This window comes from Scyliorhinus torazame, chromosome 17 (assembly GCF_047496885.1).
Source record: "Scyliorhinus torazame isolate Kashiwa2021f chromosome 17, sScyTor2.1, whole genome shotgun sequence".
In the NCBI taxonomy this organism is placed as follows: domain Eukaryota; kingdom Metazoa; phylum Chordata; class Chondrichthyes; order Carcharhiniformes; family Scyliorhinidae; genus Scyliorhinus; species Scyliorhinus torazame.
In genome coordinates, this window is record NC_092723.1 from 169,723,456 (window position 1) to 169,746,049 (window position 22,594).

The window sequence follows — 22,594 nt, forward strand, 5'->3', positions numbered from 1 at the left end:
TTGTAGACATCCAGACATTTGGAATGGGCGTCTACTATCACAAAAAACATTAAGCCCATAAACGGACTTGCAAAATCGACATGAAGTCGCGACCATGGTCTACCCGGCCATTCCCATGGGTGCAGCGGGGCTGCCGGAGGCATCTCTGCCCTTGTTGGCATTCTTGGCATCGACCTACCAATGCCACTATGTTTGTGTCCAGGCCTGGCCACCAGACAAGTTCCTGGCCAGCATCTTCATTTTTGAGACTCCAGGGTGCCCACGATGTAGTTGAGCCAGTATGGCTTGACGGCCTTGACTTTTAACTATTACTCGAGCTCCCCATAGCAGTATCCCATCTTTCAGAGTGATCTGCTCTCTTCTGCTCCAGTAGAGGTGGAATTCCTACTGGACCGGTCTTTCCATCTTCCCTGTTAGCACCATGTGTTTTATTTTTGCTAAAATCAGGTTGCTTTGTGTCCACAAATGAATGTTTTGTGCGGCCACTGGGTGTCCAGGAAATGTAGTGTCATCACCATTTCTTCTATTCTGGGTACTAATGGCGGGTTGTCTGGTAATGGCAGCCTGCTTAGTGCATCGGCGTTTGCCACCCGGGTTCCCGGCCGATGCTCCAGTTGATATTGGTATGCTGCCAGTAGTAGGATCTGGCCGAAGCTATTGGTGGCACCGTTTTGTCTTCTTTCAGCAAATCCAGCAACGGCTTGTGGTCTGTGATTATTGTGAATTTCCGCCCAGACAAGTACTGGTGAAATTTCTTCACCGCGAAGATCACAGCCAGTTCTCCTTTTTCAATTTGTGTGTACTTTTGCTCTGCTGCTGCTAAAGTCCTTGAAGCAAACACTATAGGCCGTTCCTATCTGTTTTGCCCTCTGTGTGCCAGAACTGCCCCAACGTCATCTGGAGATGTGTTGCAAGTGAGCACCAACTCTTTCCTGGAGTCGTAGTGTGCCAAGACGTTTTCCGAGGAGAGCTGTTGTTTTATCTTCTTGAAAGTCCTGTGTTGGCGGGCGGACCCTTTTTTAGTAATTGGTATAGGGGGTCCAAGATGGAAGCCCTGTTCTGTATGAACTTTCCGTAGTATATCATCAGTCCTAAAAAAGATGTTAACTCCTGAATTGTGTTGGGAAATTTAGAGTACCCAATTCATTTTTTTCCAATTAAGGGGAAATTTAGCGTGGCCAATCTACCCTCCCTGCACATCTTTGGGTTGTGGGGGCGAAACCCATGCAAACACGGAGAGAATGTGCAAACTCCACACGGCCAGTGACCCAGAGCCAGGATCGAATCTGGGACCTTGGCGCTGTGAGGCAGCAGGGCTAACCCACTGCGCCACCGTGCTGCCCGGGCTGGGGCATCTTTAATCACCCTCACCCGATTCTCCAAAGAGTGTAGCCCTGACGTGTCAACCGTGTACCCCAGATAAGTTACTTGAGGTGCTAGAAAAACACATTTCTCCCTCTTTAGGCGCATGCCTGCTGCTGAAAACCTCTTCAGGACTTAATGGCGACCTGGTAACATTTGTAATATATTCTCCATTGTCCTCTGGAATATCGCACAGGCTGGCGATACCCCGAAGGGTAATCTTGCGTACTGAAAAAGGCCCTTCAGGGTTTATCATTAATCGTTGTGACTCTTCGTCCCGCTTCAGCTGTAGATATGTGTGGCTCATGTCCAGCTTTGAGAATAAGAGTCCTCCAGCCATCTTTGCACACAAATCCTCAATCCGGGGAATTGGGTCCAGTTGTGGGTAGCGATTAATCATTTGTTTGAAATCGCCACAAAAGCGGACCGAACCGTCCGGCTTAAGGATAGGCACCACAGGTGCCACCCATTCTGCAAACTGGACCGGTTTTATTATTCCTTCCTGCACCAATCTTTTGATTTCCGTATCAACTTTCTGCGTTAACACGAAGGGTACCGGTCAGGCCTTGTGGAATTTTGGGACTGTCTCTGGATCTACGTGTAATGCCGCCTCTGCTCCCTTTCTTGTTCCGAGCCTTTCTCGGAAAACCTCTGGGTATCTGCACAGGAGTTCGCTCAGGCGACCATTCACCAGCTAGAAAATGTTTACCCAATCCAGATGGATCTCTTTTAGCCAGTTTCGTCCCAATAAGCTCAGTCCCGCACCTTTCACTGCCATTAAAGGCAGCCTAACCAGTTGCTCTCCATAAGCCACAATTTGTTGAGCCCAACACTCTCAGTGGTTCCCCTGTGAATGGCCTCATTTTGCCGAGGTCCTGATTAGGGATAAGGTTTGGAGTACAGTGGGGATTTTGTTAAATACTGTTTCCCCTATCACTGATACGGCTGCTCCCTTGTCGACTTCCATAAACGTGGGTCGTCCATTCAACCTTATGGTTAATTTAATGGGTTTTGATTTAACCATCGCTACACAATTTAGTTGTTTCTGGTCCATCGTAGGTGGCGCTTTTAGGGTATGCATTCTCCCGTACCCCGGTTGACGTGTCTTTCTCCAAGATGTTGGTTTTGGGCTTCTATTTCTCCTCTCTGTCTCCGATCTCTAGCAACAACTACAATATCTTGCCGAGCGAAAGGCTGCAGGGGCTGCCGTCTCTCTGGTCCTAATTTTCCCTTGCTTGGGAGCGGTTCTGCGAATGGACCTGGGTTCCTTAGTATCCGAGTCGTTCCTCCGGGTGGCTATGCAGTTGCCAACCCCCCAGTGGTAGTCCCTTAACTCAGTTTCACTGGTGTGGGCGTCTACCTCCATCCGAGTACCCTGTAACTTATACGCTCCGCTTGCCGCTTTTTCTAAGGACAAAGCCAGCTGCAATGCTTGCTTGCAATACAGCTCAGCCTCTGCTAGCAAACGTTTTTGTATTGCTAAATTATTTCTTCCGCACACCAACCGGTCTCGGAGCATCTCATTTAGTATCAGGTCAAATTCGCAAGCCTCTGCTAATCGCCTCAATCTTGTTAAAAAGTTAGTGACTGACTCCCCAGTGTCACAGAATACTGAGTAAAACCGATACCTTTACAGGATCAGAGGTGGCTTAGGGTCATAGTACACTTTTATTAAGTCCGTCAATTCCTGGAAAGTTTTGCGTCCGGTGCCTCTGGAAATTAAGCCCTGGTCCGTGGCGCTGTGAAGCAGCAGTGCCAACCACTGTGCCATCCACAGATCTAGTGATCTGTGTGGTGTGGAATTCCCTTTCATGATAATACTTTAAATCTGGCCATATGTCAAGAGATTTCTTGGCAGCATTGATGGCGACAGGCAGATAAAGCAGTCAATCACATTCAAAGAAAACCAACAAGTTAAACGCACTTAGTATTCTTCATTTTAATTTAAATTTTCCAAGACAAAATAAATGATTATGATTAAGTGAAGATAGAAGCTAGAGTAAAGATAAATAAACTTTATAATTTTTTTATTATTATGAATAAATGTGTCATAAATAAATATAAAACAAACTTTTCAGGGCAGCAAAGGTATTTAATAGTAATTATGAAATTAGTACAAAGCTTGTTTCACTTTTCAAGGGCTTTGTACAGGGAGACTAACAAAGCAAGAGTGGAATTTTTCTCAATTCATTTCCCACCTGATTTGTTATGTTGTAGGTGTAACATAAGCGGCTTCCTTGTGGTGCACTTGACAAAGGAAGGTTCAGATGTGGAGATAACTTTAACTCATTTATTAAACTATTTACACTTCTTTACTTGGGTTTGACACTACTGCTAACCCTACTATAGCTACCCAGACTGACTAACCAGTTGCTGCAATCCATGTGGTGGGTGTAATATTGAATCAACCCTGTGTCTCTACTCACTGACTGTCTCCACTGGAAGGAGGCAGATCATGTGTGTTGTGTCCTTTATATATGGGTTGGTGTAATGCCCCCCTGTGGTCGTGTCACCTCCATGTGTATCGTAAATGTCCATTGGTTGTGTCCTATCTACCTGATCTATTGGTTGAGTGTGTGTGTGTGTGATGTCACTGGTGCTCCCTCTAGTGTCTAGCTAGCCTACATGCATCTACATTGATGCACATCACCACATTTCCCCCTTTTTTATATGTTACATATTTTCTGCACACTTTGAGAAAATTGAACAAAAAACAGGTAGATAGGTTAAGGTATATACAAGTCATGGGAACAGTGATTGAACAATAAGTCCAAATCATTCGTGTGAGTCCAAAAACCATTAATCATCATGGTCAAATGTCTCTCTTGGTTATGAACGCCATCAACATCCCTGTGCCACAGGAACCAAGAAGTGGTCAAATCACTTCGCTGTCTGATTTGGAGTCCCTTTCTTTTTTCGATGTTTGTGATGGTGCTGTCGGATGGCATCTTGTAGCTGATAAGGTGTTGACGTTGAAGAGGTACCATCAACAGTATCATTCAAGGTCATAGATGTGCCATATGATGAAGTTGGATAAGACTGTACATACTGTTTCTGGCCACGTAATGTGCAGGATGGGTGATCTTGCTGAGAACCGTTGAAGCTTGTTGAATTGGAAACAGAATTGCTGCTCGCATAAATACCTGGTGATGGTGTGAAACTAGAACCTTGCATCAGATAGGAATATGTCGTCTAGCCAGGCTGGGGTGCAGCAAATCCTGGGCTGTAACTAAGGCATCCAGTCTGTAGTGCAGATTGCGCTTGCGGTAGTCCTCCTTCGGTCTTAATTCCATTAGTGGGCAATCTGTAGTGCTGGCCTGTTTGAGAATATGCTGCATAGACTGCTGGCTGCTGCATACTTGAATACTGGGTTTGTCCAGCATGAGCTGTCATTGGCTGCACTGATGGTGTGGAAAAAATGTGTGGATATAGCTGTGGTGAATATTGGTGTATTCCTCTTGGACTGTAGCCGCTGCTTGTATTACTGACCCAGTGTAATTGTTAAGTGATCCATCTCCTGTCATTGTGGCATCTGCTGTCACCCTGAGCGTGCCATCACTGAGGTTGCGGAACTCCCTGTCTGGAGTAAAGTCCGGCTTACTGAATCAGAGTCCGCGTTTGGTTGCTCCCCCTCTGGAATCTGGTCTGCTTTAACTGAGTCAGTGTTGGTTTGTTGATGCTCCCCGTCCGGAGTCTCAACAGGTTCACTGGAGTCAGCTGAGATTTCTTGAAGCTGCACATCTGGAGTCGGAACATGAAGGAATGCATTGAGTTGTGGAGAGGTTCAAGCGAATGAGGATGGAAGTCACCGGAGTCACCAGTGGTCTCACAATGATCATCGCGTGCCTCTGTACACACTAGCTGAGGTCTGTCACTTTGCACATCTTGCATGGGAAGTGGGATATGATGTCGTCACTCGTCTCACATGCCGTTGGTAGATCCTCAGTAGCTGCTTGTTGTTCACTTGGGTTGGGTAAATTGTCAGAGTCTTCATCTGATGGTGCAAACAATGTGGGTGGACTGTCATTATCTTGCTGTTGTCCTTCCTTTGGGCTTGGACTGTCATCGTCGCTTTGTTCTTCACTGTAGCATGATAGACCGTCATGGTCGTCCTGCTGTGCACTGGAGCGTGGTCGACTGTCATAGTCTTCTTGCTGTTTACTTGAGCATGGCAGAATTGCATCGTCTGCCGCTAGTTGGTCAGAGGAGGTTGCTAGACCCTCATGGTCTTGTTCCTGCAAGGACTGCGTGTCGAAGTCTTGCGTTGCTTCTATCGTGGAGGCTGTCCATGAGCTCACTGCGGAGGCTTGTGACACGTCTTGTGTATGCAAGGACTGCGCTCTGGAGTCTTGCGTTTCTTCTATCGTGGAGTCTGTCCACGAGCTGGCTGTGGAGGCTTGTGACACTGGAGTCACTTCTTGTTCGTGCAAGGATTGCGCTCTGGAGTCTTGTGTTTCTGCAATTGTGGAGTCTGTCCACGCGCTCACTGTGGAGGCTTGTGACACTGGAGTCACTTCTTGTTCATGCAAGGACTGCGGTGTGGAGTCTTGCGTGTCTTCTTTCGTAGAGTCGGGAACCCTGAGCGGTGCGTGGACCACGCTCTGTGTGGCAGCAGGCCTCTCTCTGTGGGCGTGTACCACTCTCTGTCTCTTAATGTCAGGCTGCAGCATCATCCTGCACTCAGAAGTTGGGATGTCATATCTGCTAGGCTGAAGATCCTCAAATCCGAAGGACGAATCCGCGTCTGCGTCGGATTCAGTACGGGGGTCACCAATGTGCAACACATCTAGTTGCGGATCGGATTTGGTACTGGGGTAACCTCCCAAGGTGAAAGGTTTGTCTGTGTCGTTGTCTTCTCGGACCATATCATCACTGTTTGCGTCAGAGCTGGCATTGGGCTTGCGAGGTCCAGAGAAAATGTAAAGGTCGGTATCGAAGTATTCAAGGTGGGAATCATCGGTTTGGGCGTAGGTAACTGCTTGTGGTGTCCTTTATATATGGGTTGGCGTAATGCCCCCCTGTGGTCGTGTCACCTCCGTGTGTATCGTGAATGTCCATTGGTCGTGTCCTATCTACCTGATCTATTGGTTGAGTGTGTGTGTGTGTGTGTGTGATGTCACTGGTGCTCCCTCTAGTGTCTAGCAAGCCTACATGCATTTACATTGATGCACATCACCACACCACCGATTGCAGTCAGGAGTGTGGACATCTAAATGGCGTCGCCTCTAGAAAAGTGACAGCAAATTCTGATTTCCACATTATGATGCACATGTGCAGACACCAGAAGTTTCTGTCAATTTCAGGGAAGTGATCAGGTTTTTGCACACTGTTGCGATGAAATTAGTGGGAAAAGCTTCTATATTTTTGAAATATAGGCCTAATTGAAAATGGAAACTGACCCTCCCAGTTGCCAAAGAAACTGAGACTGACGATTAAATTAAATTGGAAACCACAACTTATGGTTGAAACTATATAAAAGGAAACAACCACAAGGGTTCAATAGAGATTGATGATTTGGATTTGTTTATTGTCACATGTACCGAGGTACAGTGAAAAATATTGTTCTGCGTACAGCTCGGACAGATCATTCCACACATGAAAAGAAAAAACATAGGGAAAACATAAAATACACAATGTAAATACATAGACACAGGTATCGGATGAAGCATACAGGAGTGAGTCCACTGATGCAGTACAGGCAGGCTGAAGAAGAAAGAGGCTAGATCTAAAAGTTCAGAATAAGCAAAGATATAGTTGCTGCAGCTGTTTCCGTTATCTGAAGATAGTATTTGTGGATCTACACCATCCAGACCAGGTTGAGGCGTTCTGCAGTTGTGTGCCAGTTTTAGCAAAACAACATGCCCGTGGAACTTAGGTGGGTTGTGTGCTGCTATTGGCTGGGAATTAGGCTAGAAGAGAAGCTGAAATGTTTTCTTAGGAAGACAGAGTTTTCAAGGACTTTGTGACTGAGAATGATGACACATAGGCTGAATGGAGCACCAAGCTTATCCGTAAGTTCTGTCTTAGCTCCAACTGCCATTCAATATGGAATGTATAGTTTATAATCAAGCACAATTTGTCTGTAAATTAATGTTAAATTGTGCTGATTCTGGGTTTTAGAGTATAGGGATTTACTTAATATAGAATATATTGTTTACATTGTCTGACTCTTGTATAGTAAAATATCTTGTGTTTTAAACTGAAATCTCTATTCTTTCAATAGATAACTGGGATTTCAGATTTTATTTAACACTAGTCTTGAGATCATAAAAATGTTTACATTTAATGTTGTTGTCAATTGTTTGATTTGTTTGACTCTTGTATAGTAAAATATCTTCTGATTCAAACTGAAATCTTATGGCTCTATTTTAGTCGATAACTGGGATTTTGGATTTTTTTAAAACACTAGTCCTGAGATCATAAAAATGTTTACATTAATGTTGTTGTCAAGGTCTAATCCATTATCGGTTTATACAGAGAGCAAAGTTCACATATACTCAAACGAAATATCATGGGCTGGATTCTCTGGACCCCAGCCATGTGTTTCCTGGCAGCGGGAGGTTGTGTGTCGTTCGCTGGTGTCAGGATTCTCTATTCCTGCTGCTGTCAATGGGAATACTCATTGAAGCCACCTGGGAAACCCGCACAGGGTGCGCTGCCTGCAGGACCAGAGAATCCCACCGCCAGCGAATGACCAGAGAATTCCAGCCCATATTTAGGATGCACAAATTGTCCATCCATAAAGTGCAGCTTCCTACTGTTCTTATCATTATTATCCTTACATATACTTTAATTGCTTTTCAATCAATATTACGAAAATACTGACTAAAACTGATGAGGCTTCCCTAAGGAAAGATCATTAATTATTTGAGGCACGATTAAAGCATATAGATTTCAGGACAGTGTAGTAAGGAATGATTTTAGAGAGTACTATATTCAACCAGACTATGGGCAAGATTTACCGACCCCGCTGTTGTCAATGGGATTCCTTGGTGACTGCACTCGTTGCCAGGAAACCAGTGCGCCGGCATATGACCAGGACCAGGAAACCCGTGCGTTGGCATGCGACCGGAATATCCCGCCGGAATGAACAGCCGGTAAATCACGCCCAACATTAGAAATCCAAATCTTTCCGAATACAAATTATAACCGCAGAAAAACCATTATGTAGCTTAAATGATTCTAGAGGGTACACTTACATTGCAAAGCTGTCTTCAAAAAAACACCTGTTCCTTAACAGCCCAGCCCACAGCTGCACTCCAACAATTCCAAATATAAAGAAGACAAAAAAACAAAGAAGGAGGACATTGCCTAACATAGGCAGAGTATCTAGTAGTAGAGTCACTAGTATTCTCATACCTGAAAAATATAGAAATGCAAATACACAATTAGTGAGTAGTTTAACTTTCCATTCAATTACAAAGTACTTGATGACAAACTCAAAGAAAATTTCTTGCTCCCTGTGTTTTAGTAGAAAATGTTTAATTAAACTTTGTTCTGTTAAAAGTACCAAAATGTAAATGTAATGATACCTATTTCTATAATGTTCAATCTCCTGCACTTTAAAGGGACAATGACATCTCACACAAAAATTTGGCAATGACAATCAACTCAAAAGCGACCCAGAAATTACAGTTGGCAATGTTGTCATATGAACATTTATATCCGACTCGTATTTCAGCAACATCATTTTAGTTCAAAGAAGCTAATATTTTGACTAAAACGAAAGAGAAAAGAATATCATGTGTGGTCATTAAGTGATGGTGTAGGTGCAGAAATCTTCCAGCCTCCAATTGTGTCATCTCGCAAAAGTTTACATTCTCAGAATAAAAGTTCAGAAAAGACTTTAGCATCCATCAAACTCACTTGCTTTGCTCATTTAATAAATCTACTTAATACCAATCAGACTTTCCCGCACCGTCCATGTGAATCCTTTTTCCCACGACAATAGAGAAAATCTGAGACTGGCGCTAATGTGTGGATTGCACACTGCTGTTTTATTCATTAGCTACACAAATATGAATTCAAATTGTTTGAACATCTTGTTTTCTTAGTTTGTTTCAGCCACTTATAACCACTAACCAAACAAGACCTTTTGAGCTTCCAGGCTTTTATGGTTAGTGGGTCCTAGTTAAGGCAAATAAGGATTTACAGGCCATGTATAGGATTCCCTGAAAGAGGGTGCCAATTTCAGGCTTAAGTGATCGAATCATCCTTTAAGTTCCAGGTAATGTGAATTGTTCAATACTTATTAATAGATGTGATATGATTTGTGAGAATTAAATCTAAACCATTGAGTAATAAATTAATTAGCTAGACTGACTTGCAAATTAAAAGGTAATGAATTAAGATCAGGTAATTCTGTTTTCACACTGTGATATGCAAATGGAACCACATACTAAATATTCAGCAAATTAGATTTATTCAAAAGCCAATTATTTAGTCTGTAGGAATTAATTGCAAAACCTTGGTTCTACTTTAACCCTGATTTTATTTTAGTGTCAAGAAATGAGTGACACAGAGCTTAAGGAATACCATGTCAGATTCAATAAGGGTATAGGAATAGAAAAAAACAAAAGGACTTTACATAGTCCTGTCAACTATGCAGCAATGAGAAATCACAAAAGCACAAACTTACAATTCTACTGCAGTAAAATCTATAGGCTGCAGAGGCAAAGTTTATCCTGCCACGGTCAATTTGACAAGATGAGCACGATAAAATGCTTTGTTTCAAATCTTATTACTGGTATACTCCACCTTGTACTGAACTTTGTATTTGACACATAGAAACTGTGGAATATAAAAAACTGCATGAAGAGACATTTTTTCCCCCCAATACAAAACAATTACAATATTCAAATTTCACAACTCACCCACCCATATTAATGGGTTGCTACATATTAACAATTTTAATGGTAGGTAATGCAACCATAAGCTGGGGCATTTTTAATTATTTGGACCAGAGTGTCCCAATTATTGCTTTAAGAAGGTATACAACTGTCAAGAGAAAAACAGTATAACTTCCTCTAATCAACTGAATAAAAACAGTACTCCCTCCAAAACTTTTATTGAATCAAATTAAATTCAAATTAAATTTAACCATTTAATTGCGTCTGTGCGGAGAACATCAGCCTTAAGTACCAGTAGGGCGGCACAGTGGTTAGCACTGTTGCTCCACAGCTCCAGGGTCCCAGGTTCGATTCCCGGCTGGGTCACTGTCTGTGCGGAGTCTGCACTTTCTCCCCGTGTCTGCTTGAGTTCCCTCCAGGCCCTCCAGTTTCCTCCCACAGTTCAAAGATGTGTAGGTTGGGTGGATTGACCATGCTAAATTGCCCTTAGCGTCCAAAGCAAAGGTTAGGTGGGGTTACTGGGATATGGTGGCAATGTGGGCTTAAGTAGGGTGCTCTTTCCAAGAGCCGGTGTAGACTCGATGGGCTGAATGGCCTCTTTCTGCATGGTAAATTCGATGATTTTATGATAAGTACCAGCACATCAAATCTTTTTTTCAATAAATTTAGAGTGTCCAATTCATTTTTTCCAATTAAGGGGCAATTTAGCGTGGCCAATCCACCAACCCTGCACATCTTTGGGTTATGGGGGCGAAACCCACGCAAACATGGGGAGAATGTGCAAACTCCACACAGACAGTGTCCCAGAGCCGGGATCGAACCTGGGACCTCTGCGCCGTGAAACAGCAGTGCTGCCCACCACGCCACCGTGCTGCCCTTTCAGCACATGAAATCTGCTACTCATCTAGCGAAACAAAAAAACGGAGTACTAGAGAATGTCCTTTGTGCAAACAAATCTTTCAAAGAACTGCATCGTAAGAAATTTCTCTGGAATTAGGAATTTGGGTTGAATGTTTTTCAATTTGCTCCACATTGACATAGATGTGAAAACAAAGCAGTATATTTTGCCATTGTTATGAACAGATTGCATGCTGCAGTTTTCACAATTTTTATTGCCTATATAAGTATACACAATAATAATAATCTTTATTATTGTTGATGTGGAGATACCGGCGTTGGACTGGGGTGAGCACAGTAAGAAGTCTTACAACACCAGGTTAAAGTCCAACAGGTTTGTTTCAATGTCACTAGGCATACATTAACACTGCAATGAAGTTGCTGTGAAAATTTCCTAGTCGCCACATGCCGGCACTTGTTTGGTTACACAGAGAGAGAATTCAAAATGTAAAATTCACCTAACAACACTTCTTTCAGGACATGTGGGAGGAAACCGGAGCACCCGGAGGGAACCCAAGCAGAAACGATGAGAACGTGCAGACTCCGCACAGACAGTGGGAATTGAACCTGGGACCCTGATGCTGTGAAGCAACAGTGCTAACCACTGTGCTACCATGCCGGCCCATGGAGTAAGGGAATCTATACTGTGAAAGTTTTGCTCAATGGTACTTAAAATTTATTTTATGCACCCACATCACAAAAGCTGTTCATGGCACTGAGAAAAATGATTTTGGACAACCTTAATCTATTCCCGAATGGTATACAGTCAGAAAGAAGCAGTGATTTGGAATCAGAAGCACTAACTACTTCGTACTCAAATGTTTAGTCTGTTGTATCAGACTGCTTTATTAAATAAATATTTCTGCAGCTATTTCATTGGATCTCAGTGTGTCTCGAGTTATTTCTGCTTTATTCCTCCACATTAAAGCACACACTAAAGTGTTTTTACATTTACTGCTGGTGGAAAATGGCTGTTTGCAAATTTGCCTGCTTTACACTCCCCCCAAAATGTGTTTCCATTTTCTACTTGGAGGATGAAGTGAATACATTAAACAAGTAATTCCAATATCTGTGGTGGGAAAATTATCCACAGCGTTATGTGGAACGTCATCAATACTTAACTGAAAAGCAGAGACCATCAACAGTAGTCAGCATGGATTTCGGAATAATCGGTTAGATTTCTGAGAACCTGACTTCCGGTGGCAGCCATGAGGTGGACGGTCACAAACAAGGTGGCTCCTGCTTGGGATTCGTTTTTTGGCCCCTTCTGCCTGTTTAACAGGTGCTGTTCAGGTGAAAAAGTGGTGCAGTTGGAAAGTTTGAGTTCCTCCCCTGGCGTGGGATGTCTGAAAGTTATAACATCAGGAACAAGCCGAGTAAGGAGTCCTAGTCTGACTTAGAAGGCCCCTGTGTTGCAAGAGGGAAGAAAATGGTGGAGGCCTCTGTGTCATCGCTGGCCCTCACTGGACTACTGAGAGACTGGTAGAACAGAGGCAGGTGGTCATGCAAGATCTGGCAAAGGTGATTGAGCCCATTCATGCAGTTCTGGACAGGGTGGAACTAGGGGGAGATATAGAGCTATGAGTTAATGGTTATGTGAATGACACTATATGGTAATAATGATGTGCCAGCAGCGGAGAATCCAGGGTCGGGCAGAAAACGGGATCAGCGTAGCTTCTGATGCTCCGGTCCTCCACTGACGTTGGGACAGATGTTCGCACCCCGCGCCCATGGGAGGATTCAAATTGGTCATTCAGACCAATTTGCATCCTATTAATGGGACGGGCACCATATTCTTCCAAGCCCTCGTGGTTCTTCAATACTCTGGACCGGGAATCACATGGACAGGAATTGGTACAGGTCTTGACAAGTGTGTACCTGATGCGTTGGATGTTGCGGTGGGCCAAGAGGTAACTACTTAGAAGTAGTCAGCTTCATAACTAACAAAAAGCACTTAACTCTCTTTGCTGTGGTCCAGGAGCTGTAAATCAAAGCATGATGTTTATAAACACTGTGGTTAGTTTCACAGTTGACAACTTCAAAGTCACTCAAGCATGAAGGCAGATGAATGGAACAATGCAGACACCTGTGAGTGTGGAAGCTGTCAATCACAACCTAGAAAAATCGATATATCAAAGAGAAATGAATGAAAGGCTTGCAGAACAGAGATATGAGGGGGTTTAAACCCAAATGACTGGTTTTCTCTTTCCAACAATTGACAGGTGCTGCTTCCTCTGCCCGAGTCAGCAGGTGTATTGCACAGATGTGTTTTAAAGCAGAGGGGCATGATTCTCCATTGGCTGGCGCCGAAATTGGGAAACGCAATTAAAATAGTTTGGAAAATAGTTGCTGACGGCAAAAGTGCATTGGGCGCCGATTTGATGCCAAATCGCAATTCTCCCCCTCCTCGACAATGGCGGCAATGTGGTCCGGAACGCACAAACAGTAAACACCGTTTGCATATCATTCGTGTGCCTGACCCGGTATTCTCCGGGCCGAGTTCCAACGGCGTTCACTTGTGCTTTTAAAAATTGTGAAACCGGCATTGTGGCTGCTGAGGGAGAGAGAGAGAGGAGGTATGGAAAGTGTCCAACATCGCCATAGTTTTCTGACAGTTATGCCGCTGGCCAAGGGGGGCTTCTGCGATGGTCAGGGGGTGTGGGGGGGGGGCAGGAAGTGGGCTGTGGGGTTGGGTGGATGGGCATGGAACACCATTGCTGCAGCCAGAAAGGCTGCCATGCCGCTGCCAGCCCACTGTGAACCTAGGGCCACGGGTCGTATAGGGTACCGCCAGGCCACCCCCCTAGGTACCCTTTGGCCGCAGTTGACCCATGGGCGTGCTCCAGCACAACCAGTGCCATCTTGTTGGCTGGGGTGAATTTATGTGGGGAGTATAATGTGTATATGCGGCTGCAGCTTGTCAGTCTGTTGCTCTTATTAGCCTTAGTTTTATTAGCTTTAATTCTGTCACCTTTGCTCACGGGTCGCCAGGTATCTTTCTGATACCGCCACATGGTTCAAGCTCAAGTAATGATTAATAATGCAGCACACCACTTAGTAAGAGTAAAATCAATGATCATTTATTATATACAGCAATAAATACTTATACAATAATCCTACTCCTAGACTATTACCTACCACTAAAGGCCAATACTTAACTTTGGTGATGGCCCACCAGGTCAGGGAAACGAATGGTCTATCAAATTGGATCTGGCCTGCGGGATTCAAAAAGGCTGGTATGAGTCGATAGTCTGGAGCACCTATCTGGTAGCGATCACTGTAGTAACACTTACTTGTTTCTTCGTCGAAGGGTCTCGAAGGTTGCGAGTGGGAGAAGAAGGGTCGATCTGAACTTGGCCCCTCTTTCTATACTCCCTAGGGGCTTCCCGCCTCTCGGGGCGGACCTTGAACCTGGTTCCAAGTGATTGGACTTGGTCCCAATCACTTATTTCGATATGCTCCAATAATGGGGCGATTCCTTGATCGGGGGGTGGTCGTCCACCTTTCTTTGTCTCAGCCACTGCTGGCGCTGAAAAGTCTGGATCGGCTTTAGGCTGCTAATGTGTAGCAATTGTTCCCGGGGATGGCTGCTTAGTATGCAGATGGATGGGTTGTTATGCTGTTAATGGTTGCAGGTATCGGTCTGGGCCGACTTCCTCAGAGCCGAATACACTGTTTTGCCTGCAGCCATCCGTTTGAGTCCTGTTGGCTGATTTTCCCATCAGCCTCTTTCGTTCGCCATTTTAGATCGGGGTTTGACCATTTTACTCGGGAATCAGCCATTTTAGGTGGCTACACATCTCACAAATGTAAATCACGGACCCGGCGAATCCCGCACCATGTTTCATTGAATCAATTGCGTTCCATGTGGCGCCGGTGCAATCCCTTCTACAGTTTCTGAATCAATCCATGTATGGCGCCAGTTTTGCTGTCGTGAAAGTCCAACAACACTTAATCTCAGGAACAGAGAATCCAGCCCTTGATTTTGTTCCACTGCCTCTGTCTGCACTGCTCTCTAGCTTCCACACAGAGGTCTCTCTTCTGGGGTGTGTGTCTTTAATTCAGATGTCTCTGGCGGGGTCTCTTTAATGAAGGGGTCTCTGGTGGGGGTCTCTTTAATTCGGGGTATCTGGGGGATCTCTTTAATTTGGGGTATCTAGGGGGAGGTCTCTTTAATTAGGGGTCCCTAGTGGAGGGGCATCAGTGGGGCCACCCCTGTACCGGAGGAAAGGGGGGAAACAAGGGGTGTCTCAGAAAATATCGGGGGGGGGGAATGGGGGGAAGCTGAATTCCTTGCCATGCAAAATTATGCATGGTTAAGGATTGGGAATCGCTTTCTGATGTGAGCTCCCAGCTTAAGCGCAAATCAGCTTCAAATCAGTTCCGACGGGAGAACATAGGGCCAGATTCGCCAATTCTGTAGCTAAGTGCGGAGGATCCGTGGCGTTTTACATGGTAAAAATAGGCGGCGCCACTCACCGATGCTGCAACCAGCGAGGGGCTAACAGCCGCATCATGTAAATCTCCCGTCCTCCATGAAATAAACGGCCGGAGAATGGCCGCGCATGCGCACTGCGATGACCTGCAGTGGTTGTGCCGTAAACCATGGCGCCGGCCGTGCGCAGACTCAACTTGCCAGATAGTGCCCCCCAGGAAACACCCGCCAACCACTGGCTACCTCCCACCAGCACTTGCAGAAGCCCCCTTGGCTAGCAGCACAGCTCCCGCCCAACTGTGGCAGCACTGGACACAGTCCGCAGCCGCCATGCCGGGTTCCCGCATGGCCGGGACCAGAAGTAAACCGTGTCATTGTGAACTTGGCCCATGAGGGGGTGCGGAGCATCGGGGGAGTGCCTACAGGCGACGTGCTGAGGCCGTCCCAACAGCGTGCGGTGCCACCGCAATGACGCAGTTTCGGAGGGGTGGAGCATACGAAACCGGCATCCAACAGGCGCCGCCCACGATTTTGTCGTAAAAAGTGATGCTCCGCCCGATCGCCGATTACAAAATCGGCGTCGGGGAATGGAGAATCTCGCCCATAGTCTCCCAAATGGAGAATCCTATCCACTATCTCTTTTTAAAAATAAATTTAGAGTACCCAATTCATTTTTTTTTCCAATTTAGGGGAAATTTAGCGTAGCCAATCTACCTACCCTGACATCTTTGGATTGCGCAGGCGAAACCCACGCAAACACGGGGAGAATGTGTAAACTCCACACGGACAGTGACCCAGAGCCGGGATCGAACCTGGGACCTCGGCGCTGTGAGGCAGCTATGCTAACCACTGCGCCCCACCGTGCTGCCCCCCTATCCACTATCTCAAGTCACTCATTGACCTCATAGACTAAGGGCGTAATTCTCCCAAAATCTTTCTAAGTGTGGTGTCGGGCAGGAACACGGGGCGTCATTCTCCGCCGGCGGGAGTCTCCGTTTTGCCGGCGCCCGGGGGTTTCCCGACGGCGTGGGGCTGCCCCACAATGGGAAACCCCATTGACCGGCCGGTGTTACGGAGACTCCCGCCGGCCGGTCGGGGCAGAAATGTGGCGGGGCGGGTAGGAGAATTTCGCCCCAGGTGAGTTAAATAAGGAGGGGGGAGTAGAACTAATGGTTAAAGAATCAATTCCAATTGTGAGAAGGGATGATATCCTAAACGGGTGAACAAACAAGGCTTTATGGCTTGGGATTAGAAATAAAAAAGGTGCTGTCACACTACTCGGAGTATTTTACAGACCGCCAAAATAGTGAAAGGGAGATAGAAGATCAAGGACGGGATTCGTCAAACCACGCGGCACACGCCGTTGGAATGGCGTTCACGCCATCACCTGAAGGCCCTCCCCCAATACACCATCCTTGATGGGCTGAGTTCCCGACCGAGCGGGGAACGTGTGGTCTCAGCGGTCGGGAAGCCAGCGTAGTGGCTGCGGACTGTGTCCAGCGACGCCACAGTCGGGCGGGAGCCGTGCTGCTGGCTAGGGAAGCTGCTGCGAGGGCTGGGGGACTGGTGGGTGGTGGCCGGGGGGCACTATTTTGCAGATCGGGTCAGCGCATGTCCGGCGGCATGTTTTACGGTGCGACCACTGCAGGTCATCGCCATGCGCATGCGCGGCCACAGTCCTCGCCATTCTCTAGGTGTTTACATCAGCGTGGCTGCTAGCCCCTCACCGGTCGCAGGATTGGTGAAGGTTCGGCGCCGATTTTGCCGTCGTAAAGTGTCACAATTCCCACGCCGGCGTCCAAAACGGTGAATCCAGCCCCTAATATGTAGGCAAATTTCTGCCTGTAAGAACAAGGGGCAAGAATAGTAGGAGACTATCCCAATATCAACTTAGATTCAAACAATATAAGGGGAACTGATTGAGAATTCAGGTAGTGTGTTCAGGAAAAAATTTTCAACCAATTCATGACAAACCCAACGAAAGGAGATACAATTCTCGACCTAATCTTGGGGAACAAAGAAGGACAAGTGGGTGAAGTGACAGGTGACGACCATATCGGGATAGTGATCACAATTCAGTTAGATTCAATATCACCATGGAAAAGGACAGAGATAAAGGAGGGGTAAATATTTTGAACTATGGGAAGGCAAATTTTGTGGAAATGAGAAAGGACTTGGCTGAGGTGGACTGGCCAGCACTGCTAGAGGATAAATCAGTGAAAAACCAATGGGGAGCACTAAAAAACAAGATCCTAAATGGACAAAGGAGACATGTTCCCTCCAAAAATGAGAATGGGACTGCCAAATGCACCCCCCCACCCCACCTCCCCGGTTGTCTAGAAGAATACAGGGGAAGATAAAACAGAAAAAGAAAGTGTATGATAGGCACAAAGAACTAAGCACTACAGATAGCCTAGACGAGTATAGGAAGAGCAGGGATGAAGGAATTCAAAGAGAGGGCATGAAAAAAGATTAGCAAGTAATGTTGAAGAAAACCCAAAGATGTTTTACCAATATATTAATGGTAAAATATTAGTTAAGGAAAAAGGGACCTATCATGGATGACGAAGGAAACTGGTGTGTAGATGCAGAGGCTGTGGGTAGAGTTTTAAATGAATATTTTGTCTCCGTGTTTACAAAGTAAATAGATGATGCAGCTGTAATAGTCCATGAGGAACACGGTGAGATTTGATGGGATAATCATAAAGAGAGAGGAAGTACTCGAAAAGTTGGAATCCTTGAAAGTTGATAAGTCGCCTGGGCCAGATGGACTATTTCCAAGGCTAATGAAGGAGGTCAGAGAGGAGATAGAAGATGCTCTGAGGATGATTTTCACTAGATACAGGGGAGGTACCGGAGGACTGTAGAAATGCAAACGTGATTCCATTGTTTAAAAAGATATCGGAAGGAAATGCTAAACAATTATAGGCCAATTAATCTTACATCGGTGGTGGGCAATTTAGTAGAATCAATCCTGAGAGATAGGATTAACTGTCAGAGAAAGGCCTGGACTCGTCAGAGATAGTCAGCATGAATTTATGAAGGGAAGGTCTTGCCTCAACAATTTGATTGAATTCTTTGAGGAAGTGAGTGACAAGAAAGGTTGATGAAGGTAGTGCATTGAATGTTGTGTACATGGATTTTAGCAAGGCGCTTGTCCCACATTGGCCAACAAAGTAAAAGCCCATGGGATACAGGGCAATGTGGCAAACTGGATAAAAAGTTGGCTTAGTAGCAGTAACAAAGGGTAATGGTCAATGGATGCCCTTGCAAATGGAACGTTTTTTCAAGTGGTGTTCCACAGGGCTCGGTGTTGGGAGCCTTACTGTTTGTGTTATATATTAACGATTTGGACGTGAATGCGGGGGGTACGATTGGGAAATTTGCAGGTGACACAAATATTGGCCGAGTGGTGGACAGTGTGGAGGATAGCTATCATCTCCAAAATGATATAGATGGGTTGGTGCAATGGGCGATAAAGTGGCAGATTGAATTTAACAGAGAAGTGTGAAGTCCTGCATTTAGGGAGGTCAAACAGTTATAGAGAGTGCATAATAAATGGGAATATAGTAAGGGGGTAGATTGAGTGAGAGAACTTAGTGTACAAGTACACAGGTCCCTAAAAACAGCAATTCAAGGCGACAAAGTTGTAAAGAAAGCATATGGAACGCTCTTCATCATTGGCAAAGGTAAAGAATATAAAAGTAATGTTATGGGCGAGGCGTTTTCAGAACCCCAAAATGTATCATGGAGTTCAACCAACCTCTCCCTTTAATGGATTTGTTGCTTTTCCAAGCACACGCTTCTTCCCTAGGTGTGGGATTACAATTATGGACACGTGGGTTTTTAAACACAAAACACTGTTTATTCCATGAACTCAACTCTTCATCTTCAATAAACACTGGATCTCTTAACACCCCTTACTTCAAAGATAGCTCAGAAAACATTGCAACAGTAAATAACTCCTTAAAATGTTCCTTCAAACTTCCAAGAGGCTTAACACCTTTAAACAGTATCACATCAGGTTAAAGGATATATATATATTTTCTGTAGAATGGCAGAGATATATTAGCTTGGTTGACTTCAGCTCCAGCACCTTGCTTTCTTCCTGCAGCTCTCTGGAAACAGACAGACACACACAAACTGCTTTTGCCAACTGCCTTTCTCCCTTCAAGCAACTCACAGCAAACCAGAACTTCTCAAGCTGCTGTTTCAAACTGGCTTTCTCCTTTTTTAATCAGCTCACAGCAAAACAGCCAGGCACTTTTAAACTGCTCTCAGCAAAACCAGCCAAGCACTTTTCAAAACTGAAATTTCAAAATGGCTGAACTGAACTGAGCTCCACCCACTCTATGACATCACTGTTTTCTTAAAGGTACATTGCTTAAACATCCAGTTCTTAAAGGCACTCTCAAAAGACAGTACGGAAAACATGTTAGAATTGTATAAAACATTGGTGAGGCCACACTGGAGTATTGTGTGCAATTCTGGTCACCACGTAAGAGGAAGGACGTAATTGCTCTGGAGAGAGTGCAGAAGAGGTTTACAACAATGTTGCCAGGGCTATAAAAGTAGCCATGAGGAGAGATTGGATAGATTGGGGTCATTTTCCTTGGCACAAGGGGTGTGACTTAATTGAGGTGTGCACAATTATGAGAGGAAGAGACAGAGTGGACAGGATAAAAATATATCCCTTGGTGGAGAATTCTAGAACCAGGGGACATAGATTCAAGATAAGTGGCAGAAAGTGTAGAGGGGACATGAGCAAGAACTTTTTTTCGTAAAGGGTAGTGGGAGTCTGGAATTCGCTGCCCGAGTTGGTGGTGGAGGCAGAGACCCTAAACTCTTTTTTCAAAAGTATCTGGATCTGCACATCAAGTGCTATAGGCTACACGGCTGTGGACCGAGTGCAGGAAAGTTGGATTAGAAATGGCACCTGGGTGTTCTTGGGCTGGTGTGGATAAGATGGGAGTATGGCCTCCTTCTGTGCTGTAACTTTTCTATGGTTCTATGGGTGGGTTGATGCGATCCAGATTGCAAACCACACACATTTAGACATTTCTTTGGAGGCTGGGGTGATTTGCACCAGGAATGAAGTGTGCAGACCCAAAAATGGGTGCCCTTCAACAACACTACAGAACTCCACCCCCAATCACTGAAAAGGAACGTCCCCCTATCACTGTCACCAGGGCCCCCTCCTGCCAAAAGAGCGACACCCTGCTATGGGGTCACCAAAGGCACTGGCAGGGTACCAGGGGTCAGTGTCAGAGCTCTTTCCAGCCATGTCCTTGACCACCTGGGGGGTTCAATGGCCTCTGAGCCCCCAGGCACAGTCATCATGTCTAGTGTCCGTTTGTGGATGGTTTCCACCATCTTCACCTTGTGCTGGCGGGTGGGAGAATTATAGAAGCCGGGTGAATACGGCTTAAAGCCGATTCACCATATTTGAATTAGAATTTAAATATGCTAATCTAGTTCACGCCCCGCAAGGAAGATTACGTCGCCAGCTGGAAGCAGGGTGAATCTCAAAATGAGCCTTCGCCTGCACAAATCGCACTATGGCCCTTTTGCGAGAGTCTCCGGCCACAATGCGATTTGTGCCTGCGTGAAGGGGCCGGAGAATCGCCCCTTAAGTTAAACCTCCACAAAATAATATGCCCCTCTCCTTATTGACTCTTATAATCCAGAGTCATGCTAAATATGGCATGACTGCCAGTATCTTCAGACAGCTAGCTGCAGGCGGACCAAATCTAAATTTCACTGAGGGTCTTTAACAGTAAGAGAGAAAAACCTATTACCACAAATTTTCAGGTTGGAATTAAATCCAGTTCTCAAAATTGAAGGAATATCTTGCTACATCACTTTGTAATCTCAAATACCTCACGAATATAAAACCAAATGTGTATTTGAGCATTTTGAACTACAACCTGAAAAGACAAAGAATATGGGATTCTGTCTCTTTAAAGTCAAAACATAACGGAAGCAAACAAAATGGTACAACCGATGGGGGGGGGAGGGACTACTTAGAGGCTCTGCTTAGAGACAGTGGACTGGTCCATATTTAAGAACTCAGCAACCAATTAAATGAATATGCCAACACAGACTTCATCAGCAAATGTGTGGATGACGGCGTGCCAAAGAAAGCAGTACCCACCGGAAACCATGGCTCAATCGTGAGATTGACTCCCTACTGAAGGACAGATCTGGGGCGTTCAAGTCAGGCGACCCTGACCTATACAAGAAATCCAGGTACGACCTCCGCTAAGCCATCCGAGATGCCAAGAGAGAATATCAGACCAAGCTAGAGTCACAGACTAGCATTACAGACTCTTGGCAGTTGTGGCAAGGCCTAAACAACATAATGGGCTACAAAGTGAAGCCGAACAGTATCTCCAGCAGCGGTACTCCCCTCCCCGATGAACTCAATGCATTCTATGCTCAGTTCGAGCAGTAAACCAACGATCCGCTGTCGAGTGTGGCCCAGCAGCCCATAACACACCCATACCCACCATCATGGCGTTCAAACTCAGATCGGCCTTCCTGAAAGTGAACCCTTGGAGGGCGATGGGTCCGGACGGGAGCCTTGATTGTGCACTCAGAGCCTGCGCGAACCAGCTGGCAAATGTGTTCGCGGACATCTTTAACCTGTCCCTACTCCGCTCCGAGGTCCCCACCTGCTTCAAGAAGACCACCATCATACTGGTGCCAAAGAAGAACCAAGCAATGTGCCTCAATGACTACCGTCCGGTGGCCCTGTTTTCAGTCGTAATGGAGTGTTTTGAGAGGTTAGTCATGAAGTGCTTTGACTCCATACTCCCACAACGCTTTGATCCACTGCAATTCGCAGACCGCCGCAACCGGTCCACAGCAGACACCATTTCCCTGGCTCTACATTCATCCCTAGAGTATCTCGACAACAAGGACTCTTACAGCAGACTCCTATTTATTGACTACAGCTTCGCCTTCAACACCATAATCCCCGCCAAGCTCATATCAAAACTCAAAAGCCTATGACTTGGCTCCCCACTCTGCAACTGGATCCTCGATTTTC

General features: G+C 45.5%; 1 protein-coding gene across 5 annotated transcripts in view; it reads right to left on the reverse strand.

Moving 5' to 3' along the window:
- The window catches only part of cacna1ha (calcium channel, voltage-dependent, T type, alpha 1H subunit a), a 455,001-nt gene that overhangs the window by 363,485 nt on the left and 68,922 nt on the right, over positions 1-22,594 (reverse strand). For all 5 annotated transcript variants that reach the window (XM_072481633.1, XM_072481630.1, XM_072481632.1 and 2 more), the window contains exon 4: positions 8,562-8,721. In XM_072481633.1, the coding sequence (XP_072337734.1) occupies positions 8,562-8,721 (160 nt within the window). The remainder of the gene's footprint in view (positions 1-8,561; positions 8,722-22,594) is intronic.